This window comes from Opisthocomus hoazin, chromosome 8 (assembly GCF_030867145.1).
Source record: "Opisthocomus hoazin isolate bOpiHoa1 chromosome 8, bOpiHoa1.hap1, whole genome shotgun sequence".
In the NCBI taxonomy this organism is placed as follows: Eukaryota; Metazoa; Chordata; class Aves; order Opisthocomiformes; family Opisthocomidae; genus Opisthocomus; species Opisthocomus hoazin.
The window spans coordinates 38,749,229-38,775,474 of NC_134421.1; the positions used below are offsets into that span (position 1 = coordinate 38,749,229).

At 42.7% G+C, this 26,246-nt stretch overlaps 1 protein-coding gene across 1 annotated transcript; it reads left to right on the top strand.

The window, feature by feature from the left end:
* Window positions 1-212: 212 nt before the first annotated feature.
* AMIGO2 (adhesion molecule with Ig like domain 2) lies at window positions 213-9,190 on the top strand. Its single transcript, XM_075428633.1, has 2 exons — window positions 213-541; window positions 7,468-9,190. The coding sequence occupies exon 2, from the start codon at window positions 7,538-7,540 to the stop codon at window positions 9,101-9,103; it is 1,566 nt and encodes a 521-aa protein (XP_075284748.1). The 5' UTR covers window positions 213-541; window positions 7,468-7,537; the 3' UTR covers window positions 9,104-9,190.
* The last annotated feature ends 17,056 nt before the right edge of the window (window positions 9,191-26,246 follow it).

Below are 26,246 nucleotides of genomic sequence, written 5' to 3' on the forward strand. Positions count from 1 at the left end.
GCTGGGGGCTGGTTTGCCCCGGGGGGGCTGAGCCCCGCGGGGCGGGGGAGCTCTGCCCTCGCTGAGCGGCGGCAGCGCTGCGGCGAGCAGCGGAGCGGGAGCGGGAGTGGGGCGGAGCAGCGGGGACTCCCCCGTCCGGGGCCGCGGCCCCCCGGGAAGGCGAGGGGCGGAGCGGGGGCGGGCGGGGCGCTCCTTCCCCCGGGGCACCGACGGCTCCGTCCCGCTGCCGCGGAAGCCCCCGGAGCGCGGCGGGAGGAACCGGCGTTGGGTCCGGCGCTGCGCGGCAGCGGGGCGGGGGGGGACCCGGGAGGGCGGAGGCAGATGGGCATAAAAACCCCGTTGCCTCTGTGACCGGGAGTCTCCTGCCTTCCCTCCTCACCCTCCGCCGGTGCCGGGCTCCGGGCCTCCGCTCCATCCCCGGGAGCAGCGGGCCGGCGCAGCGGAGCGGAGCATGCGGGGCCGGGGCTGGCGGCGGGGCCGGGGCTGGCGGCGGGGCCGGCGTCGCGCTCACCGGACATGAAGCGGCCGCCGAGAGCTCCAGGTAAGGCTGCCCGGCGGGGCAGAGATCCTCCCGGTAGCCTGGGTATGGCGGGCGGGGTCTGGAGGGGCAGGAGCTGGGTCTGGGGGGGTCCGCAGGAGCTCCGGTCCGTACCTCCGCCGTGGAACGGAGCGGCTGTGGCCGAGCCCGGGTAAGGCGGTCAGAGACCCCTCGGGTGGGGGGGGGGGGCGCTTGTGGGAGCCCCTGGTCGCCGGGCTCGCCGAGACTTTGCCCTCCGCCGACCCCCCCGGTAGGGATCGGGGCGGGGGGATCGGGCTGCGGGCAGTCCCCGTCGGGAGGCTGCTAGGAGCCCCCTCCGTCTTCGGCAAGGGGGTTTCTCTGAAGTTAAGCCCGTCAGAGGAGCTTTTGGAGGCGGTGAGGATCCTACGCTGGGCAACTAAACTTTCATGAGATCTGGCATTGCTTGGAGACTGAGAACTGGTACTGTAACAGGCGCTGCCGCGTATCATTGCATTTTTTCTTAATTATTTGCTGATCTCCTTAGCAACTGAAGTCATTTGCAAGGTTTAAGCTAGGGTGCAGCTTGATTTACAAGGTAACACAGCAAAAAGGATGCATTTGTTGTTCCACTGATGCATATTTCCCTTGTACGCTCAAGAGGGCTAAGAGCTGCGGAGTGTTGACTTCACGCAGCTGGTACTGCCGTAGACAGACTGCTGGTGATTAGTCCAACTCAGACTCCGTGGTACGTCACCCAGTTGCTCATCTATGTCTTGGTTTTCTTTAAGCCAAATGAGTTGTCGTGGGTGCAAAAAAAAAAAAAAAAAAAAAAAGGAAAAAATAAAATCTGTCTTCAGAGAAATTCGATGTTTAGGGAGGGAGAAGATAGTTTTAGCTTGCTAAGGTCACTAGGACAAACTCATCTGTAATTCAGTGCTATTGAGGTTTGGTCAGGTGCTGGCCAGAGAGACCACTCCATTTGCCAGACTGACCTCAGGAGCAGCTTGCCATGAAGGTGTTGTGAATTCTTTTTTTCATCACTGTTGGGTCCTGCATCACATACAGCTTAGCCCAGTTCAGGGATTCAGTCCAGTGTATCAAGACATCACCCAGATGGAGCTCACCAACAGTCTCTGCTTTCCAAACTGTCATGTCCCTAAATCTCATGGATTATGATGGCTGGGTAATCCAGATCTGCTCAGTCAGAAATGCTGAGCACAGATGTCAGGCAGATTTGATACAGAGAGTGCTTTTCCCACTCAGGGCTGATAAAAGCAGAGTATAGCCTGGAGACTGGAGTGAGGTGGCCGCTACAGGGATATTCCTCTGACAACATCCTCCACACAAACACAAAAAGAAAGGAAGTTTATGCAGACCTACCTTACAAGTGTAACATTTTAAAAGATTAGTTATGTAGGATGCCAGTAGTCTGTTTGTAGTTAATGGCTGTCATGTACTTAAGCAGGATTCATAAAGTGAGGATTAAAAGCATGAATAATTGTACTTATATAATACTGTTGTTATATATTAATAAAACCTCATTCTAACAGTCACTTTTTCCTCTGAGTTCTTGAGGAAAGCTTTTCCAAATGCCATGCCAAGGAAAAAATGGGCTGTGAGGAATCATTGTTAACACCTGAACCATCACTGTTTCATTTCATGTACTACTATATTCAACTAACACAGCCTTGATTCATCCAGTATCTAGACTGGTAAGAGAGGGAGAGCAACTGTGTGGGCATTGAAAGGCGCAAAGGTGCGCAAGTGACTGATTTGTGGGCTGGTGAGACTGGGGGACAGAGGAGTCAGTCACAGGAGACGTGGCACAAGGGGAAGAGCTAGGAGATATAGAAACAATGTGAACCTTCTGGAGGGTGGACTGAGATCTTTAATGTTTTCTAGTGTGTGAGCTCTCTAGAGGCTCAACAGTATTTCTGCAGCAGTACAGGGGGTTGTGTGCAAGTATTTGCAATTCACTGTGCAAAAAGTGCCAGCCAGATGTGGGACTATTTGCATCAGCACTGTACAGGAAGATGTTATTCCTGCCATAGAGCACTTGTAAATCCAGTTTGTTTAATGGTGAAAAGACTAATGATAGGGTTTGCAAAAGCATTCAGGTGACTTTCGGTCTCCAGTCCAATTCACTACTTAAGAGATATGCCACATAAGGGTTTTTTGGCAAATTTCAAATGAACTGAGAGAGGTAACTTGATGTACAGGTTTCCCTGGAAGAAACAGCAGTAAGCCTGAAGGTACTTTCAGGAGAAGAGAAAGCTGGTGTAGAGAATATTAGTGTAGCATTAGTGGGAGAGAGAGACCAGAGAAAGTGGAAATGAGTGTTTAGGACAATGATTGATCTTGCAGTGATAACTGATGGTGAGGATGCTTACAGGTGCCTGGCATTCCCCTTTTCCATAAGTAGCTCTAGGTGCTCATTACTTTAAAAACAAACCAAAAAAACTCACAACACACACACACACACATTAAAAAGAGCAAAACAGAAAGAGCCAAATCCAGCGTCTCTAGGAGTTGATCTGTTGTAGTCAACTGAGCTGTTGCTGACAACAGAGGGTATTCCCTATGATGTGAGGCTATGTCCTACATTTCTTTTCAAACAGTTAAGGAGCGTGTGTACTATCACTGCGCACATGATTCATCTCTGGAAGTACTGTGTTTTTGGCAGTGAACTTAAAATGTCACACTTTAATGCCACAAAGAAATTGTTTCTTTGAAAAGAATTCAAGTACAAAACTCCCAACCATGCCCTTCACTTTGCTATAAATCAAAAAAGCTTTTTACCCAGCTCATTCAGAAATAATGATGAAGTACTTGGGCAACGTCTGTTGGCACATGTTAGCTTATAGTATTTAACAGCAATATCTCCTTGAGAAAGTATGTAGTGTTGATGTTTGTAAAATAGTATGTTTCTAAGATCTGAAGTAATATTATTGGGATGAAACCAAATGCCACGTTTTAATATAAGAATGATTGTAGGCTTTGTTCTTTCTTGCTACTTTGCACATACACATTACTACCCCGGAAATATTTATGCAGTCATTTTGAAGAAGTTCAAATGATCGCATAGGTTGTAAATATTCATATTGAGCGTGCTTGGCTTTACAGACCATCCTGTGTAATTTATGCAGAAGTTGTAGGGAACACTGGTTTAGGGGCAGGTTGCAGCTCAACAGTCCTACTTGCCAAAAGGGCAGAGAACCTGTTCGGACTATAGGCTCTGTGCTATGAGTTGGGCATGGCAAGGAAGGTTTCTGCTTGTCAGGGTACTCTCAAAATAGCCTTGTGTGGCCCAAAATACATTTATGAGGTCTGTAATTTGGATTTGCCTTGCCAGGCAAGGCAATTTGTGTGAAGTTATCTGAAACGGTTCTCACTTGGCCGCTTCACCGAGCTTTGCAAATGCACAACCCAGTTTTCAGCCCTTGCAGAGTGTTTTTCTCCTTAGACCTCGAAGGTATTATGCTGATTTACACCAGCCACTGATCTGCCCTTGGGATTTGGCTGCAGACTAACTCAGAGTTTCAGGTGAGATGATTGTAGGTATGGACAGAAACAAACATGCAAAGCTATTTAGTGTATTAAACTTGGCAACCCTTCCAAAACTGAGCATTGACCTATTATGCCCCATTTGGAGTATCTCCAAGATTGCAGTTATATTGAACATAAGAGCTGATTTTTGAAAGTGCCATTCATCTTTTTGCAGGTGCAGTTATATTAAAAATTAGGCTGTATATGTTGCAGAATCAGGCATTCAGATGTGAGCGGGAAAGGCAACCTATGCAACAGCAGTTTGTCTCCCATTTTGTGGATACTTTATAATTCAGTCATCATGTACACAGTTTTATGGTATGCAGTTTTCAGATACCTTGCTTCATGCAATATACTAAAAAGGCTGTTATTATTATTTTTTCATCTATCGGTATGTTTCCATTATGCCTTATGTACTGTGTGCTGTACAAATCAACTGTGAGGTACAGAATTATATCCTGATAGTCATTTCTATAATGGTTTCATAGGTCTCACCCTGTAGAAGAACTTGTATCTGTTAATTGTTGCCATAAAACGCTAGCTAGCTAGCAAAATCAGTTATGTTACGTGCTTAGAACCGGTTAAAAAAATGATTCCTCTAGGTTCCTAACTTCCTGCTGAAAACCCCATGTGGTTTGATACTTCAGTAGGATATAAAAGCCTAGAAAACTTCATGAAACTTGACAGTAAGCTTTTATTCTAATAAATTCATTTATTTTTACAATATTCCTGTAGTTAAGATCACGTTGCTGTATCCCTTTTGTAGACAGGGAGGCAAGGAGAAGCCTGTACAGTCAGAAGTGCCAGCTAGACATAGTATTTTGACTCTCATCTCAGCACTTCTTCAGATCAGTCCTTCCCAGACTTAATACACAAGGGCTCCTTATTTTCTAGCTGTCAAGCTGGTGACTGTAATATGTTCTTTATTTTCTAAGTCGCTAGTTCACATAATGTGCCTGATCTCACAGGAATTCTGTGGCAGAGGCTAGGATATGCTCCACTTCTCAGGTATAGGCATTTGCTTAGTTCTTGATATAATTACCCTTTCTTTTCCCTGTTCTTCCTGAGATTGTGTGCACAATGTGAGGAAAGGTTTGGGGACAAAATATATAAGCACTCATGTAACTAAGGACTGTATATAAAAAAAAAAAAAAAAAAAAAAAAAAACAGCACAGAAAACTTGAATTCTGACACTTTAATTTTTGAGCACTTGACTTGGCAGTCTTGCCATTCTCTTAATAAAGCTTTTGGTAATGCAAATGTTTAAAGCCAATATATGTATAAATTCTTGTGGAAGGTGAATTCTCCATCCTGGTGCCTTCATATTTCTTCTTTTAATAGGTCATTAGAAGGTTCAGCTCTTTAGATTCATAGCACCTCCTCTACCACTTGAGAGTAGAAGATTTGTCAGCAGAAGGCAGCAGTTTGTCAGATTGGCAGAGGGTTAGAGAGGAGGGGAATAAGAAACTGAAGGGGGGCAGAAATTAGTGCATTTCACATATATCCATTAATTGCATAGGTAATCTTTGATTCATAAGCAGCAGATGCAGATTCTGCAGGGAATGTGTTCTAAGGTTCACCTCCTGAAAATCTTGCCTCTCCTCTGCTTAAACCCCTTGCCCTTTACACCCTCCCCATCTGCTTTTCCAGTCTTACGTGCCTCAGCTGACTTCTGCCACCCTCACTGCCTCCAAACTACATCCTCTTCAGTTGCTTTATTAGTAATGATGATGATGCTCCATTAGCATCCTCCTCCCGTGGTTTTGCCCTTCCTTCTCTATGCATCTCTTATCCTCCTTTTACCCCTCTCTCTCTCTCTCTCATCCTTTGGCTGCTTCTGTGCCCTGCTGTCTTCCACCCTTTAGGTCTTAATTTTAATGTTTTTGTATCACAGAATCACACAATCACAGAATAGTAGGGGTTGGAAGGGACCTCTGTGGGTCATCTAGTCCAACCCTCCTGCCGAAGCAGGGTCACCTACAGCAGGCTGCACAGGACCTTGTCCAGGTGGGTCTTGAATATCTCCAGAGAAGGAGACTCCACAACCTCCCTGGGCAGCCTGTTCCAGTGCTCCGTCACCCTCAGAGGGAAAGAGTATCAAGACTCATCCTTTCTTCATCCATCTTGCCTCATCAGAGAATACAACTTCTCTTTTCATTCTGCTGCTTTCCATCTGAGATTGCTTCTTTCTCTTCCTCCCCGCCACCCACAGGCAGGCTCCTGGCCATAGCCGCTATCAGCAGCACAGAGCAGAGATCGTGGGGTTTGTCCTGCTCAGATACTGTACCAACGACTGGGTGAGATTGCAGAAATGAGTATGAGGTTGATATGTGGGAGCTGAATACTGTGTTTGAGCTGTGAAGGGGTGGGGATAATTAATGCAGATGGATTCACCTGGGAATTTACTGACAAACTCTTAACAGGTATCCAACAAGAGCAAGAGTGAACAGAAATGTTCATCACTCTGCTATGTATGTGTAGATTTTCTTAGGAGATGGCAAAAAGTATATGCCTTGGCACAGAATCACCTCTGCCAAATGTTACGTCCCTGCTTCAAACCATAGTGACACTAAAATATTCTCAGAAAAGACTATGGCTGGTTTTGTTCTACTTCTTGTTCTACTATTTAAGTATGAGCAAAATATTTTTTCCTTTTCTAAGTTTTGAGAAATGGCTGACTCATTCTTACTGAAAGCTCCCAAAACTTGTGCCTGAGGTAGGCACCAGGCACAGAAAATTTCCTCCTCAACAGTCATTTTGGCAAAGGTAGAAGTAGCAGGATACAAAATATTCCAATTGGACATCTTGGATAACTTTAAAAATAGGCTGTTGCTACCTGAACTATCAGTTACTGAATTAAAAAAAAAAAAAAAGAATGTAAAAAAAGAAATTTGTATGACATTTAAAGCTAAGTAGTCTGAGAAAATTCTTTGCTTGGAAATGTGTGACACTTTCTGATTGGGAAGAACTGCATGTTGTAACTGCTCCCAACTAGACAAGAAAACAGCATTTTTTGATGAGGCTTTTCTTTCCTGTAGCAGGGGTTTTCTGTCTGGGTTGGCTTGGAAGCGGGTAGGGGATGTCATTGCCCAGTCATATTCCACAGAGAAAAGTTTCTGATTTATTTTTCTTTATGAACTGTCAAAAATTTCATTTTTTGGTCCAAGACTGAAGAACAGTTGCATTGTTTTTGAAGAGAAAAATATAACATCTGTAGTGTGAATATTTACCTACGGGTGCAGAATTTCATGTTTACATAAAACCAATGTTAAGCATACATCACCTAAGAACAACAAGATTTTGTGGTTAACCATATGAAACATTAATTCCCTGTGTTTTTCGAAAGGCATGCAATAAGAAATCAGGCAGGGTAAGAATCGTAAATGTTAACGTGCTGTACCTCTGTATCCCTCTTTTGACAGAGAGTGCAAAGCTAACTGCACGTGTAATCTGTGGCAAGGAGCACTGGGAGACAGCTAAAAGACAGTGACAATGTCTTTAAACTGGCGGACAGTTCCTACTCAACTTGGAGTTTTTAAAGCGAACTGCAAAGGACTGGCATGCCTCTTGGTCTTCGCAGTGAGCGTCTGTGGCAGCGCCCTGGGGATGTGTCCAACAGCCTGCATCTGTGCCAGTGATATCGTAAGCTGCACCAATAAGAACCTCTCTCGAGTGCCAGGAAATCTTTATAAATGTATGAAAAGGCTGGATCTGAGTTATAACAGAATTGGGTTTCTGGAGCCTGAATGGGTCCCAGCGCTGTTTGAGAAACTGAACACTTTAATAATCAATCATAACAGCATTAGCAGCATTATCACTGGAAGCTTTTCCACAACTCCCAATGTGAAGTACCTAGACCTGTCATCCAACAGCCTGAAGACGCTGGGCAGCCCTGTGTTTCAGGAGCTAAGGGCACTGGAGGTTCTCCTGCTGTACAACAATCAGATAACACAGATAGAACCTTCAGCCTTTGGAGGTTTGTACAAATTGCAGAAGCTGTACCTAAGCTATAATTTGCTCTCGCATTTCCCACTGGACTTGTACACTGGAAAACATAAACTGACAGACCTTGTGTTGCTGGACGTTTCCTTTAATCACATCCAGTCGATGCCTATTCAGCGCCTGAGTTCAGTGCCAGCGAAACAGCTTAGTGGAATTTATCTTCATGGCAACCCGTTTTATTGTGACTGTATGCTGTACTCCATGCTGATCTTCTGGTATCAAAGGCAATTCAGCTCAGTGGTGGACTTCAAAAACGAGTACACCTGTTTGTTCCGATCAGACCCAAGAGGTTACAATAAACTGCCTTTACTGCACGACAACTTTCTGAACTGCTCTGAAAGCACCGTCAACAGCTCGTTCCAAGCCTTTGGGTTTATTCATGATGCCCAGGTTGGTGACAGGCTGATTGTGCACTGTGACAGCAGAATCAGCGATGCAGGCACGTACTTTGTTTGGATTAGTCCAGACAACAGATTGATGGAGCCAGACAGGGAGACCGACAACTTTAAGGTGTTTCGTAATGGCAGCCTGGAGATAACAGATGCCCAGCTGGAGGACTCAGGGCTATATTCCTGCATCGCAATAAATAAGAAAAGACTATTAAATGAAACCATAGAGGTTAGAATAAATGTTAGCAATTTCACAGTGAACAGGTCCCACGCTCATGAAGCATTTAATACAGCTTTTACCACCCTTGCTGCCTGTGTAGCCAGTATTGTTTTAGTACTGCTGTATCTCTATCTGACCCCCTGTCCATGCCAGTGTAAGGCGAAAAGGAGGAAGAGGAAGCTGAACCAAAGCAGTGCCCACTCATCCATATTGAATTCCACACCGCCACAAGAGCTGCCAGCCGACGAGAAGAAAGCTAGCACGGGTAAACGGGTGGTTTTCCTGGAACCAGTGCACGAACCAAAACACAGTCAGAACGGGAAAGTAAAACTGTTTCCTAATGACAATATCATTGCTGAGAGTATCTTAAAAACTACTCGAACAAAGTCTGACTCCGATTCTGTCAACTCTGTGTTCTCAGATACACCTTTCATGCCATCAACTTAGTTTTCTGCCTGTGTTTGTATCGTGCAGTTACGTTTCTGAATACCTCCTTTGCTTGTAGCAACCATCAGGAAAAACAAATAAAAAGAGAGAAAATGTTTTGAAAAAAGTATCTGTTGTCAGTCCTTGAACTGTGTCTCCTCTCTTTGTGAATGCAGGGCTTATTTGGGAAAAGCAAATAGCATGGCATTAGTGTGAATGTCTTCAATGCAAGCTTAGCTTTGGCTTATACTCTCTGGTCCATAAGCAGCAATTTTTCATGCATGTTTAGAGACACTTTCAGCGCATACAGCTGACCCTTCAGAGGCGAACCCCTATAAAACTTTCTCAGGTGTGCTGGTAACTCTGCTCTTCTGCAGTGAGCATAGAAGAAAACTCAGGTGGTTACTGAGAAAAATGCCCAGGCCTCCTGCAGTTCCTTTTACAGGCTCAAAGTCTTTGCATTAAAATCACTACAAGAAAAAAGTAATGAGTTTTCTTAGCCTGATCAGAACATAAAAAATTCAATTTGTCACCAGGGTGCCTAGCAGCACTGGATAAATGTTTATGGCCTTGAACAGATGATGTGTTTGCCAGTAATTGCTTGAAAACTTTAAATGAGGGGTATGGTACTCATTCAAAACTTAGTCATGGGATTACTCATGACAAGTAAAGTGGTTGTATTTGTTTGTAAATATTGGCACGTAATGAAAACAGGTGAAAGCTAGCATGTTACCTTTGCAATTGCCTTAGTCGAGGAATTAAAGTTGTCAGTCATGAGGACTCAAGCTAGTCAGCAGTAATTCATTAACCTGTGATAACTGGATTGATTGTAATCAGTTGTCTTAGCCTCCGCTGCTCACTAATACACTTGGCATCACATGCGGTGAGCAAGACTTCCACTGTCATCAGGGCTTGAGCTTCACCTTAGGTGTGAGTAGCTTCTCTTCTAAGGTAACTTCATGAAATAGGGGGAATATTTCAATTAATCCTTTCAGTGGCCCATGGTGCCAGCAGTCTTATAAAATTTGCTTCCTAAGATTTTTCCTAAAAGAGGAAATACAGTATTTGGATGAACTCATGAAAAATATGGAAGACTTTATACACTGCGAATTCAGAAAGCACAGCTTTTTCTCTGGACTTGGCTCTTGACTTTTATGTACTGCTACCTTCCTTGCCCAAATGTATCACTGGCGAAGTTTATGAACCTGTTAAGACTGGCCTGGACTAGTCATGCAACACAGGTTGCATGAAGTGTTGTGTTATTGTAATGAGCATACTGTCCTACTTGCTATTTCTTTTTCTATTTGCTTTTTTTTTTTTTTTTTTTTTGAGCTTACTTACATTGGGACTGGGCTGGACTTTGCCAATCTTCCTCATGTTGATTAGTACTAACTTCAAAGGAATTTTGCAAGGAATTACAGTTTACCAAAGAAGAGTAATTGGAGCATGTCTGTCTTGTTCTGTCTTTGGGGAATATAGTGAAAGGGTAAAAGATAAACAAAACCAGAATCAAAGGGCTATGTGGTATGGCAACTGTAATTTACTTTTGAGAGGCTTACTGTAACAGCCACTTGCCATTTTTTGTGGTTTCTTTTGAGAGGAGTGTCATCATGCTAAAGCTTGTGTCTGGCTGAGCCAAAGCTGTCAACAATTGATTTGTTACGGAGAAATCCTGATGTAGCTAATTGTTTGAAAGCAAGCTATCTGGAAAACAGATTAGATCAGGAAACAGTGTTGCTGTAATTTGCACAAAGTATGTGGAATTAGAAAACTGCTGGAGATTTAAATTCAGCTATTCAGGGAAACAGAAGATGGAAATTCTTTTTCTAGGCAGAGGATAATAAATATTTAGGAGAGAAAGATGAACAGGGGTTTGGGTCTTTTATTTGTACATTTATCTGTGTAAATTTAAAAATGGCTTCTGCTATCAAGCAGGTTAATGTCCTTTGTAAAGCTCTTTCCCTTTTTTGTCTGTATGCATGAATTAAACCAAAATCCATCAGTTTACACATAAGGTATGATTGTCTTTGCTAAAATCAGTGATATAGTTGGGTCATCTGTCAATGAGGCAAAGGCCTGACTTTTAAGACAGTCTCCTCAGAGATTCTTTTGATAAAAGATTCAGCTAAGCTGCATGATCTGCTGCTGTGCCACGTGCGTGGTGGGTGGGTGTCCTCTATGTTGTGCAAGGAGAAGATCAGTGACCTGGGCCCAAAGGGCTGAAAAGGTGGTGAGGCAGGGTGGGAGATGGAGAGGCGAATATTCCCGCAGAAAGTTGTACAGATCGGTTACAGCTCTGGGCAGATATTATGCTCTGTTGTCAAACATGAGGTTAACTGACCCAGATTTCAGTGTTTACGCAAGAGCGCTGATGGTCAGTTCCAGATTGGGCTGGAAGAGAAAACAGGCTGTTGTCAGCGTGGCTGGGAGGCAGAGGTCCACATCTCCTTAGCAGCTACAGCTGAGCAGGTGCACCCCGCTGCTGTTCACAGTGCAAGGCAGTGACACTGCGTATCGCACTGACCGTGCGTTTTAAATATGTGTGGTGGTCTTGAATAAAAAAGGTAGAGATCTAGAGATTCCCCCCAGGCTGCTGTCCTGCTGCAAGAGCGTGAGGATTTGTGGGATCAGAGTAATCCTGCCAGATAACTAGAGAAGCTGAGAGTTGCTCTAAACAGCAGAGATTTACGGTGATTATTAACTAGCTGTATTTTACTGACTGCTTCGAAGTGCTCATAGTTGTGATTAGGAACAAGATGGGAAAACTGAAGCTTTGAAAGGAGCCTTTGTCTTGTTTGCTGCTCCTTTATGCTATCACAGTCTTGAGAGTTCAGTAGGTGCAGTTTTAGTTTTAAAGACTTTTCTGAATAGTTCCCATAAGCACCAACATCACAAATCTACAATCCCAGTCCTCTCCTTGGAAGGCTGTGGAAAGCCAATGCAGCTGTTCCTCTCCTCCCACCTCAACGCCAGCCCCCCAAGGCCTGTGAGCAGGGAGCTGCGCTGCTCTCCCGCTCCACAGCCACGCAGCACCCTGGGTGGTCACAACCTGGGCAGGAGAGGCTGCCCAGATGCCACCAGCAGCTCCAGTGCGATCCCCCCTCGCAGTGAGCCTTCATCAGCAGGTCTGTCCTACTGCAGTGTCATCCTTATGTCCTGGATTTCATGTTGCGGTTTCCAGCAACTACCTGAGAGCTGAAGGGTATTTTTAATTACAGAGGGAGCTCAGTTCTGCAAGGTGTTGAGTGTTCCAGCACCGGTCCAGCCATGCTCTTAAAATGGGTTTGCAGTAAGGCAGAGGTACCAAGCCCCGGCAAGAAGCCTGTGGTTGGGCACAGGGTCACTCACTGCCTCTGCAAGATGCCCAGGATAAGATCTTCCCCATGCAGCTCAGATAACCCTGGGTGAGTTTGGCTCTCCCTTGTCTTCTTTCCAGTGCCTGACTCTGTGCCACACAAGGTCATAGACAGGGCTCTAAGCAGTAGCTGAATACTGTGTCTTCCTGTGAGGCTCCTTTGAACCTAGGTCCTCCACCACTTTAAAAGTGGTGAACAGCTTTTCTCTTACTCAAGCACCTGTTGCACCAGTTCCAGCCATCTCACAAATCAAAAATGAGGGTAATGGCCACAGACAGCTCTGGAGGTCATTTTCTTCCCTCTGTGTGTTTCCAGTACTGCGCATGCCTGCAAGGCATAAGGTTTTGTGGCGCGCATTAGAAACCAGTTGTGTGAGGCCAGCATGAAACCTCTTAGGCCAGCCCTGAGCGTAGCAACAGCAGCTGCAGAACCGCATTGTCCCCATGTTACCCACCTGTAGTGGCAGGTGAGAGGGAAGGCTGCTAGTCATCTCTCCTGACCCCGATAAGGTAAAGTATCTGACTGTGACCCCCTCACTAACGATGAACACATGCAATGGCTGACTGCCCTCAAATAAGCTGAGCAGCTGCCAAGCAGGCTGGAAGCTGAGGGTGAAACGAAGTGCTTTCCTGATGCCAGCCCTTAATCTTCTGTTTGTTACGACAGCCAGTGCCATGTCCTTGAATTCCAGATGTTCAACCCCCGCTTGTTAAGCAAATAGTTCTCTGGGCTAGTAAAGTATCTATCTCCTTAGCATCGCTTCTTTGAAAGGTCAGATTTCTGAGGACTGCTAATGGCAGTGTCAAAGGACTAACGGATTGTATAGCTCGTTCTTCTGAAGAAGCAAAACCCTAGGGTCAAGTTGTGATTAAACCACAAACTTTCATTTAGGATAGCACAAGATTATTTCTGCATAGTAGAGTAAATCAACCTCCTTGAGAGTGCATTTATACCTTGACTGCAGCATATTCCTAGTAACTGCTCATGTCTCTGAACTGGGTGAGAATAAACCAGCTGAAGGAGATAAGGGCAAGAAACAATTTTGGCCAAAGTGCACTTCATATTTTAAAAAAAAGGCTAATATCTGAGCTCTTGCCTTCGGTGTGTACATGATAAAAATTAAAATATGAGACACTTTATACATTTACCTAAATACGGTATTCATGGGTATTTTGGAGGGTCTGGGTGTTAGCAAAGTTCTGGCTGTAATACAGGTATGAAAGTGATCCATACTCTTACACTTTGATTTTGTATTAGTATTTCGTTTTGAAGAAGAGATATCCCAAATATGCTGAAGAGCTCATGTCATAGGTAAAAGGATCATGCTTCTCTACCTTACTTAGTAGAAAGCTCTAATGTTAATTTTAAATAACTTAATAGATGCAGTGGAGAAAATATTTTTCTTGTGAATTAGTGGTTTATGTGCTTATTGTATTAGGTGGATTCTTTTTCCTTATATAAACCTATTTTCCTTTCCTTGCAAAAAACTTCATTAACTGGAATAATATCTTCTCATTTAGTTCTCCTAATGAAGTCTACATTTGGTAGGGGAGGAGAGGAGGGTCGAGAATGATACAGTTTGGTGACACCTAGCTATCAGGAAGAGTTAGTTGTGGATTCAAGTGTTTTCTTTGATCAAGCAGAATCATAGAGTCATGCAGGTTAGAAAAGAACTTTAAGAAGCTGGAGTCCAACTGCATGCAAACTAATCCAACATGAGATTACCAAGGCATAGATCTGTAGGTGGTTCTAATTTAACTGAAATTTTTCTGTCTCATTTGACTGATTTAAAGTGGCATATTTAAGCCTTTTATTTTTTTTAAAGAAGAAAGACTATTCATGCGACTCCTTGCATCAAATTAACTAAATTGGTTTAGAAGCCATCACTAATGTGAAACAACTCTGTTAGCATAAAGCAACTCCGGTATACAGAGAGGCCGCCCAGTCTGTATGAATATTCCTGAAGACAGTCCAGGATCAACTGTAAGTATTTCCTTGGCAAGCTAGAGCCACATTGCATCATGTAGACCTTTCCTAGAGCAATGGGAAGACATTTTCTTCAATCAGATTAGCCCAATCAACAAATTCAATTGAAATCCTCATTTAGCCCTTACCACAGATCACCTTTTGAATTCAGTGGCTTTATTTTGCACTTCTGAACTATGCATGTAGCATCACAGGCTTCTACAGCACGTATCCCTGACAGGGACATCAGGAGAAGGGGAGGGCGGTGGGGAGAGAGTGAACATGTTCGCTCGAGAGCTGCCTAATGCAGTACACTGCCAATTTCTCTCCTCAAGGAGAACCAAAATGTTCACCAGGACCAAGCAAACTTTAGACACTCTCTCCAGACAGGGTGGGAGGCTCTGATATCTTCTCCTTCTGCAGAGCAAAGAGCCTCAGCGAGTGCGAGCGCTGCCCTTTGCATAAGACAAAATGTCCTTTCACAGAAATGAAAGGATTTCTAGCACTTTCCCTGGTAGCTGAGGTGCTGTTGGCAGTAACATACCACAAAATAAATTAGCTCTGATAAGCACTGCTGTTGCCTGGAGCAGCTCAATTAGCCTTTTGCACTTGAAGCCGAGGATTTTATAGCACTAGATAGAGCCTCAGACCACGCTACATCTGACTTTTGTCCTCTTTGCTCTTTTTACCTGGCACCAGAATCACAGAAAAACACTTTTTTTGTTATATTTTCTGAACTGAGTAATAAACAAAATCTTGAGATTTTCCCCAGGCAGTCCACTGTTGCCTGAACGTTGGTGGAAGGGAATCAAAGCCTTTCTCCTCAGTTTTAGTGCCAGAACCGAGATTCTTTCGGATTTAAGCCATGGAGGGAACAGTGTTGGTATGGTGTTACTACTGCTACTAACACGCTCAGACGTGTTAGTCAAGACTGGATCCTGCTGAAGGAGATGTTTTGCAATGGAGCAGAGGGTATACTTGCTTCGAGCTGTTGCCTGAAATAGTTTCAAACCCTATTTTTTAAAGTAATATTCCTGAGGGCAAGTGAAAGACGTTTGTAATTGCAATCCAATCAGTAATTTTTTCATTTGGGGATGAGAGACCTTTCCCTTGATTTTTTTATCTCCTCTCCTTCCCTTTTTGTCCATGTACTAAAAAGATAGTTGATATGTTTTTCAATGCATGTGCCTCCCCTCCCCTGTTTCTTTCCAAGCACGGATAATCACTGCATGCAATTTAAGCAAAATAATCATGTTGCAGTGAATGGTCTCTATGATCCGTATGTTCTGTGCAGATAAGCCGATTTGTTGAGTGTGCCATCCCGTCATTTCACATTTTAAAAACATATTTAGACATGCTGCTATTATTGTTGATACATTTGTGGTATATAATTTTCCTAAAATTTCGTGCCGGTTACTGTAAAAAATTACTGTAAAATGTCAAAAAACACTGCATTTACTAAAAGCAGTCATTTTGGTCCTTTAACACTGTAACATTTTTGTCGTTTAGCAGTCCCACCTATTCATTCACACCTAATGCAGGGTCAGTGTGGCTTTCAACAGCATCTGATTCAGATCCGTTGTGAAAATGTGTTTGTTCACTTAGCAAGGAAAACTCTTTTTTTTATCAATAACATTACCCATAACCACAAGGTCTGTCATAAAATTTGATCCTGGGCAGAGTCTGTATCTGGTTTAAGAAGTGTTACAGGTATGTAGAAGCTATATTCTCGTCATTTGTTCCCCAAGAATTTTATTATAGGGTTAGCATTGTGGCTGGTGGCATTAACATTTTCTATGAAAGAAAATGAATTCTCAGGTGCTCCATCTGCAAAATTGCCATTGCAAAGTGCTGTTTGCTGTATTCGGGCTGCTTGTGATGAATGCCCAACTCAGTCATGTGCCTGTCATCTCCTGTAAGTGCCTGAGAGAGGTAAGAATGCACGTGGCCAGCTCTCCAGCATGGCCAGATCCTGTTCCTTTTACACTCAGTGGGGAGAAACTGATGGAAAGCACACCAGAAGAATCAACATGCTGTGTATGTGGCACATTTGTGGTGATTTATAGTTGCTTCATAATCAAGAAATGTGATAGAAGTAAGTTTTAAAATTCCCATCATCATAAAGCATAAAAAGGTTATAAAGCTAGCCTGTCACTACTGTGCCATTTTCATATTCTTCAGAAGTATGAGTAAATCTCTCTCTCTCAAGTATATAGAATAGTATCAGATTAGGCCTGTACAAAATACCACACTCCTTGGGAATAACTCAGAGTTATGGGGATATTTCCTGTAGCTCTCCTACACATCTTGCTCAGTAAGGAATAACTTGCAAAATTTCTGTTCATCTGCTACAAAGAATTGTGGACTATGCTAGTGTTCATTATCAGTGCATGTATGTCCTCTGCTGTATTATGCAGGGTGCATTTCATAGTGATGATGTGTGAGGGGGGCCTTTTTCTTATGAAACAGTGTTCAAAAGGCAGAGCTAGGTCTGGGGCTCAGAGGTGGTGCTGTTTTCTTGCTCCCAGAAGTGAAGAGCTTCTCCTGTGGAGAGTACAGGCTGCTCCCTGTGTTGTCTGTGCAATATGTTAAAAAGAGATATGCTGTGGAGGGAAATTTTTGGGGTGAAAGATACTACCCTTTGAGTTAAAGGTGAGACAATAATGTACAGGAGTCAAATAAAAACAAAAACGGTGCCTGAACCTTGGTAGGGGCTCAGGCTCTTGAAGCTACATTAAATCTTCGTACTGTCTTAATGATTTCCTCCTGTGTAGGGAAGTGTTGTCTCAATAATGCAGGTGCAGATCATTCATCCCAGGAAAGAGAAGACCTTACCACAGACAGAAAATAAGTACTTTCTGGTTATCTTTAGTTGTCATTATGTCATGAGTTTAGGCTACTTTGCTCACAGTAGGTAAACAATGGTAATATTAATCCACGATCTCCTTGAGAGGCAGTGGATAATTGCACTGATTTGTAAGGGTGGCACAGCACTGGTGACTTGGGTATTTCGTTGAGCTTCTGTGCTTTTGAGTGGATCTATTACTATCTCTAAGCCATTGCTTGTAAAAACAAATAACTTTCAGAAGAGATGCTGAAATCTTGTCACTGAAGTAGGAGTGTTTAGGATTTTAATTTTTCCTCTATACAAAATCAAGTCACTAACTTAATTGTGCCTGAAAGATGGAATGTAACACTGTCTTCTTTAAAGATGTATTCACTAAAGGGTGTGACATTGCAACAGGGTATGTTTGCTGCTGTCAGCTTTGCCAATTAATATTGCACCCTTATAGTGGGAGGAGAAGAACTGACAGAGTAAGCAGGTGAAATGCGTGTACATCTCTGGAGACTAAATGTAAAAGATGAGGATGGCTGTATATGGTTCCCAAACACCCAGTGTGGGAACTCATGTTCTTATGGAGGCCAGAAGAAACACACCTCTTCTGGCTGCTGACTGCAGCTGGACAGACCAACAGCAGCTGGCAGCAGAATGGAGGGGTGCCACAAATTTCAGGTATTCCAATACACTGAAATAAAGCAAAGTAGGATTAGCCTTATCTTTCTGATAAGGAATGTTTCTCTCTCCCAAAGCTTGTGAGAGGAGGTTGACCAGACTTACAGGACTTGAAAAAGGAGCTCCATGTATGTTTAGGAAGCTGTAAGCTACAATTTATGGCTGTTGATAATCACTGCAGAAATACTGTGTAGTGGTATTTTGGTGATGCCTACTTTAAAAATCTGACTCTGAGCACCTTTGTGGAGCTAGATCATCAACAGCTGCAACAACTGTTAATTTCTTGTTACAGGAGGCATTATAGTAGCCCATGATAGGATCCTTCCACACCATGGATGCTTTTTGAATGTCTTTATTCAGCACAGTAAGTGTGCATTGTACTTCAAGGTAAAAATACTTTCACAGGTAGTTACTTATCAATAGACAATGTCTGTGTTTTCAGATATATGATGACTTTACTTGCTATGACCATAACATTTTCACACAAGTACTCCCAGACTGTAGCCTGCTGCCATCTGCGTAGGTTGAGGAGAAATATTATCCTCCAGAGGACAGTTTAGAGCCTCAGAAAGCCTTTCTCTCTACACTAAACACACAGGAAAACTAGGGAGACTAATGTCACTGAACGTACATTAGCCTGTGGGAATGCTGCCATAACGGATTATTTGAGTCTTAGTCTCTGAATCCTTTCAAAAAGCTACGTGCTCAGCAATGGCAAGTGCTTTTTTGTAACATCCACGCTGAAAGGCTCTCCAAAAACTGACATATGAAGCCAGCCTTTGAAGTCTTGCTGCATTCTGTAGTGGCCAGAGAGGAGCCTCACTGATCAGTGAAGATTCGATGCCAGCTGACTTTTCCAGGCTGCCAGAAATGCTGATTTTGGCTGTCAGGATTCAAAGCTTCTTGTTGCTGAGAAAGAGTTGTCATCACTGACTGCTCCATGGAGTAGCACTGGCATATTAGTGACATTAATCTGCTGACGCAACTTGAGTTCAGGCTTTGCTTTCTGCCATCTCTTCTTCCTTCTGTGGATAATAGCAGTATATGGATGTTTTGTGTGTGTTTTACATCTTGTTTTTATTTAGTTTCTGTGTGAATTCATGAAAGTAAGCCAGACTTAACTGCACTGCCCCTGTCCAACCTCTGTTTCCTTCCTCCTCTTCTCTGTATCTCATGGGCATTGTTCATGGCCACGCTGAGATTGTGATGTGCACCCAGCAAGAGGTCCAAGGAGGATACAGGAGGTCCAAGTAGACCTTTTTACCCCTGAGGAGTCCCTGCAAACATGAATAGTTTGGAAATACCCAGGTAAGGCCTGACAACATAGGACACATCACTCATTCTGTGCCGGATTCTAAAACTGTCTTTGATATTCAAAGCAGAGGTTCCTGAATGTTTCAAAAAGCCTCAGAGACTGTCAGTAATCTTTATATGAACAATATATATAAATATACTGTGTCTGTGAGCAATTTTAATTTTGGTAGCTGAAGCACAAAGCCACTGCAGTTTTCTATCATTGTTTCCAATTTAAGAATATCAGTAACAAAACCCTCCAATTTAGTCACCCACAACCCAGCAATCACATCAGCGAGGCTGTTAGCTAGAAGAGAATTGAGCTAATTTTTAGAAGAGACAATGAGAGAAGCCTAGAAAGCGGTAAAAAGAAATGTGACTTGAGTCTCTGAAGTAGGTAATCTAAGGGATATAGCACATCAAGACAGGTAGGAATTGGCAATAAGAGCTACATCAAGTGCACAGTGATAAACTTACAGGAGATAACTTAAAAAATTGTGAGGAAAGTGCATTACAACTCCATCAAGACCTTCCTAAGAACCTAAAATCAAAGAGAGTCATACAAACAGTAGAAATATGGAACACAATTAGATATGAGTTTAGAAGGAATTGAGAAAGTTCAGATGGTTAAGGTGTTACATTGCTTTGGAACGTAGAGTCACAACAACCCCATGCAACCCTACAGGCTTGGGGAGGAGGGGCTGGAAATCTGCCTAGCAGAAAAGGATCTTTGGGTGTTGGTTGACAGCCAGCTGAACATGAGCCAGCAGTGTGCCCAGGTGGCCAAGAAGGCCAGAGGCTTCCTGGCTTGTATCGGGAATAGTGTGGCCAGCAGGAGTAGGGAGGTGATCGTGCCCCTGTACTCGGCACTGGTGAGGCCACACCTGGAGTACTGTGTTCACTTTTGGGCCCCTCACTACAAGAAAGACGTTGAGGTGCTGGAGCATGTCCAGAGAAGGGCAGTGAGGCTGGTTAGGGGTCTGGAGAACAAGTCTTATGAGAAGCAGCTGAGGGAACTGGGGCTGTTTAGTCTGGAGAAGAGGAGGCTGAGGGGGGACCTTATTGCTGTCTACAACTATCTGAAAGGAGGTTGTAGTGAGGTAGGTGTTGGTCTCTTCTCCCAGGTAACTAGCGATAGGACGAGAGGCAATGGCCTCAAGTTGCGTCAGGAGAGGTTTAGATTAGATATTAGGAAAAATATCTTTACTGAAAGAGTGGTCAGGCATTGGAACAGGCTGCCCAGGGAGGTGGTGGAGTCCCCATCCCTGGAGGTGTTTAAAAAACATGTAGCTGTGCACTTTGAGTTATGGTTTAGTATGCATGGTGTTGTTGGGTGGATGGTTGGACTTGATGATCTTAGAGGTCTTTTCCAAGCTATGATTCTATGGTTCTATGATTCTATGAAAAATATTCAAGGTACGATAAGTACATGAGAAGCAAAAGCAGCACAAAGTAAAGGTTCATTGTTTAACAAGCAGTGCACAGAATACTGAAGAGTTCACTGTCTTCACACAAAAAGATTAATTTCTGATCAGATGCTAAACCACATTACATCTAATGTGAAAGAAGGAGCTTAGCCAGAATAGGGAGAAATTAAGTTAAAAAATGTCTGGATAAGCTAACCCCCTATCAGGGCCTGATGACATTCAACTTCGCTTGTTTAAAGGAATAGGAAGAAATCTGAAATATTCACTGTTATCTTTGAAAACTCACAGAATATGAGTGTGTCTCAGATGATGCAAGAAAAGCAAATAAAGTACCCACCTTCTAAAAAAGCAAACAGGGAATTATAGATCACTCAGAGAAAAGTCAATTGCTGGAATAATTCTGGAACAAGTGGTTAGATAACCAATTTAAAAGTGCCTGGAGCATACTAAGATGGTGAAAACAGCTGACAGATTTGACAAGAACAAATTGTATTGACCCTGTTCACTGCTGACAAGTTAACTGGCCTTGGCTGGATAATAGGAACAGCTTTTTGGCCACCCGGACAGTAAAACAATGGAAGAGACTATTGACTGATGCTGTTGCATCTTTTTTTTGCAAAGGATTTTTAAAAACAAGTTAGGCACACACCAGCAGGGAGTGGTGTAGGCATCTTTGATCTTTATTCAGTGTAGGGTGTTGGACTACAGCAGCCACAAGATCTTTTCCAGTCCTACAGTTTTATGTAGGCAATGTTTATTTTGGTTCCCCTAGCCTTGCCCTGTGACTTCTGTTGCATGTTTCCTGCCCTGGATGCAGGTTACTGAAGATTGTCTGGGATTACATACAAACTCTTTTTCTTCAAAAGTGACCTAAAATTGAAATAGTTCCTTTGTGCTTCATTTCTCTTTGGAAATTTTAGCAGAAAGCAAATACATTTTTCCCGAGAAATTTGGTTAAGTTTTGCTCCTTAGGTTCATACAAATGGTACTTCTGAAATCTGCCCTATCCCAACAGTACCTCTGAAACACGTCACACCTAGGATGATGAATTAATTTGTTGAGGGACAAACTGTGGCTACTCCGTTGCAGAAGTGAATGCAATTTTGTCCTGAAACCACCTCACACTGAACACTAGCATGTTGGGAAAATCTTGGGCCGTGCCATTACTTGTGAAGCAGGTCCACAAGCAGTGTCATTTGGGTTCACTTTTCAAATATTTCCAAATCACTGGACCAAGATATTGCCTTAGCTGTGAACGTTGATCATTCAAGATGAGTCTTCCTCTGTTTCGTAGTTTCTATCAGTGCAGGCTGGTTTAACTTGTCTGTGGGGTACAGAGATGGGAAAATTTCTCAGACGCTCTTGGGATCTCTAGTAAGGCTGAAGTCTGTGTTGCAGTGAATGCAGCCCAGCATGAAAGAGTACGAGGCATGGTCAGTGTGATTGCTGGCATGATTTGTGTTACTCAGCAGGAGGAAATTATACAGTCTGGGCTGCACTTCCGAAACTGAGAGAGGTCTATTTCCCCATGCAGAACATGGGTCTGTCTCCATAGAGTGCCCCAAAATGGAAATGATTTATTCCTTCTCCCTGCTCCTCTAATTGTGTGGTTGTAACAAGTTTTAAAAGACAACGTTGTCTTTGAAAGGCAGGGTTGCCCTCACTGTGTATAACACATCCCATTTGACTGTCTGCTATGTAGCAGTGAAACTAGTTGGTATTTTTTCAGGTACTGAAATACTTCATCCCCAAATGGTAGGCAATCCTTTCACATTTCCTACAGCACTTCCGCTAAAAGGAGACATTAATCTGCTGGATGAGCAAGGCAGAGCCACCTCACTAGTTATATCCTTACTACTTTTTCTGCTTGAGCTTTCTTGGGATCCCATGTCTTTAGGAAAAATGGAAGATACAAAAATATCCTTAAGAAGTGGCATATATAAGCATTCAGACCTATTAAAAGTGTGTTTTGCTGGTTATCATTTAATAAAAATAGAATTCTGGTCTGAACAAGCTTGTGATGTTAAACATGTTAAAACTCAGTGTGTCTGTAGTATTTTATTAAAATAATAAGACCTTATTAAAATCTAATTGCCACATGTAATTTTAAAGTGGGAGCTTTTAAGGAATACAAGCTATATATTAGCCTCATACAGATTTAGGGCTTGATTGTTCTCTTTCAGATGGTTGCATCAGAAGAAACTATTATACGTAATAAAATGACAATAAACTAGACTGAGAGCAGAATTAGGGCCTGCAGTGCAATCAGTAACCTTTTGAGATCCTGCCAGCAACGCAACAATGGGATAGAGCTTTGCAAAGCTAGTAATGTACTTCTTAATTTTTAGCCCATGTATGAACTCTGGCTGATAATTTTCAGATTTCCCACATTTGTATTATATTATACTGAAGTGTTCAGGACACAGTCAGTCATCAGAAGCATAAGTCTGGGCTCCTAAATAATTTATCTTATGTACTGGATGGAATAAAAACCAGACACAGGGTTATCAGCACTCAGGTGAACAATGTCTTTTCATGTAACGTGATGTTTTCCATCCTTTATATTACGGGCATTTGGCATTAGTGACACTCTGAGATACCTTTGCAGAAAGCTGTGTGGGAGAATGGTAGGTAATAAAGTCAGTTCTGGAGAGGACAAAACAGTGACGACTAAATGGACTGCATTTTCGTCTAGGCTTCCCTTTTGTCCCATGCTAAAATTGCAGGTGTATTTTAAGCAAGGAATGAGCTTTTTCATGAGATTCTCCTGTATCCTGAGATTATCTGTGTGTCTTCAGGCAAAGTTACTGAGTTCATCTGTGCCTTGATTTCCCACAGGTAAAACGTGAAGAAAGTAAATGAGCGTATTCACTGTGGCACGCTGGGTATAAAAAATTACTCAGGACTATCAGAAGCCTGGGAATTGTGGCTGGTCTGGGATCACCAGCTTTGAAATTGTACACGTGCTTTCAGCTTGATCCATCATGACTCATCCAAGGCCAAAGTGGGACCCAGCCTCAGTGTTTCCTGCCAGCCCCTGGAAGTGTGTGCCCCCTGCTGCTTCTCTTCCTAATCCAAGTACAAAAACAGAGATCCAGAACAGCTGCTTCCTGGTGTCAGGTAGATAGCTGGAAATTTTTGCTATGACAATTTTTGGATTTTCTTTGCATTTCACAAAGAAATAAAATTATTTTAAAAGTACTCAGTTTTACCAATTTCTCTTGAGAATATAACACTGAGGCAGAAAATGGCAAGAGTTTGCTCAGGTTAGATATGATGCCAGATTCAGATCCTATTTGCATCAGTAAAGTCAAATAAATTCTCTTCAGGGCACACAGGTGTAACTGAGGTGAAACTCCAGCCTTTCGGAAGTAATCCGTGTTCCTGTGGCTGAAAGTCGTCTACGTCTATGCACATCGAATGTATCTTTCAGGCAGAGAACTCACCCTGTGAGAGAAGTTTCAGTTCACTGAGCAGCATTTTGCAAAATATTACAACTGCCTCTTGTATTTTGCAGATGTAATTTCCATTCTATTATCTGCTCTCCTACACATTATTCTGAAAGAGTTACACAAGGAGAAAAATCTCATCAGTATCCTGCCACAATGAAAACCTATTTGCGATCAATATAATGTTTGCATTAAGTTGCCTGCAGAGTCCTCAACTCCGTGTCATCTTTCCGAAAACTAGATTTTGCTTTTACATCTCTGATGTAGCCAAGATGTGTAAAAATTAAAGTAAGATGACAACTTCGTATTAGTTACACATCTGAAGAGTCTCAAGTGGATAAGCTGCTTCTCCCCGAGTTAGTTGTGAGTTATACTTGCTAATTAGCTCAAATCTGCCTGGTTTAGGTAGTAGCATATTAATAACCAAGGGCAAATTGTGGCTAGAACTAGGGATTTTGAGTCGTATCATGCCAAAACAATTTTCATTAAAGCACCTGCTATCATCGTATTTCCTCAAGCTGGAATATTTATATAATAAGAAAACGTGTTTCAGAGCCAGCTCCAATTCTCTGCTCTGTCAAGTGACTGTCAGAGCTCTTGCTGTGAGCTGGATAATGGGATGGCCGCCTTCCTGCATGAGAAACAGGGAAGCCTGCGGCTCTTCTGTGCCCAGAAAAAGACCAGGCACATCACTCTCCCGACAGCCATCAGAGCAGCCGTGGAGGAGGGACCAGGAGGAGGGGGAGAGAAACAGGCTGGGAGAAAGAGGCAGGAATGGCAAAAGGCATGAGAGTAGCAAACTAAGAAATTGGGAATAAAGCTGCCGTGAGACAAGGAGAGGAGGTGTATAAACACAAGTCTGCAAGGTTAAAAAGGAGCTCAGTGAGGGCATTGCTCAGGTGTGAGCTAGTCTGTCTCTGGGCCACAGGAAACTCCAGTGAAACTGTTTGAGATGTCTGAAATCCTGCGGGAGCCTGGGTCTTGTTCTGCTGCACTGGCTTGCTCATCACACCAGTGTCCAAAAAGAGCCATTCTTGTGCTGTCTGGATGCATTCTGAGTGAATCTAAATAGTTGTCATTTATTTTGATTTAAGATGACCTTCTTGTGATAAAGTATTTTGGAATTATGATACTATATAACAGGAAATATGGATTTCATGCTACATTGTTATACACAAGCTTTGGACATAGAGCAAATTGAAATGAAAATAAACAAACCCAAAAATCTGTATTTCTGTGTAGCCAGAAGAAAACATTTTGATGCTATCATGACAGCTTTAATGTTATTTTTTTTTTCCTGTTACAATTTATTCAGCTTTTGATACATTCTTGGGAAAGATGTGCTCTTTGGAGCATTTCCAAAAGAAAATTATTCTCTAGAAAATTCTTCAGCCACCTTTACTAAAGTCAGCCTCCGGTAACTGCAGTCAAAACTTAACAGCAAAATAAAATACATTTTCAAAGGACTAAGTTTGAAACAGCGAGGGATATGAATTGGAAATAAAATGCTTAACAATTATTTCATCTCTTACTGCTCTGACTCTGTGATGAGAGGAAAAGCTGAATAAAAGACCCATGTATGGGAAGAAGAGGAGGCAAGGTAAATAAATAAACCAAAAGAAAAATTTTAGCACAATTATTTTGTATAAAGCAGGTATTAGAATTGTTATATTGAATTATGTGAACATTTTCGGTGTTCATAGTCAGAAGGCTTTAGCGAATACAATAGAATAAGGACATAAAAATAAAAGATCTCTTCTCTATGGAACAGAAATGAGAGCAGGTGCCCAATGTAACAATTTCATTTGTTACATTTTAGTCTTAAGGACTAATGTTAGCTGTATATTCCCATATGAATACCTATGGCATTTGAGTATTTGAGGCCTCCTCAAAAAAAATAAGGGTTTAAAACACTGAAATCTCTTCATCTCAGCGTGGGCTGCTTATTCTTATACCCATTCCAGATAATAAAAATATTTGGCAAGACCTGGTATTTCAAGCACAAGCAACAGTAATGCACAGTTGGCTTCTGTCCTGGAGCTGAAGAACAGCAAAGTTGCACCTGTCTGTCACCAGGTACATAAGCGTTCCCCAGCAATACCCATGCACCTTTAATAAGACAATCTGCAATAAAGCATGCCAGATTAGTCTCTTTATCCT

What these genes read in the sequence shown, in the direction of transcription:
- AMIGO2 (XM_075428633.1), top strand. Translation starts at nt 7,538, where the DNA reads ATGTCTTTAAACTGGCGGACAGTTCCTACTCAACTTGGAGTTTTTAAA.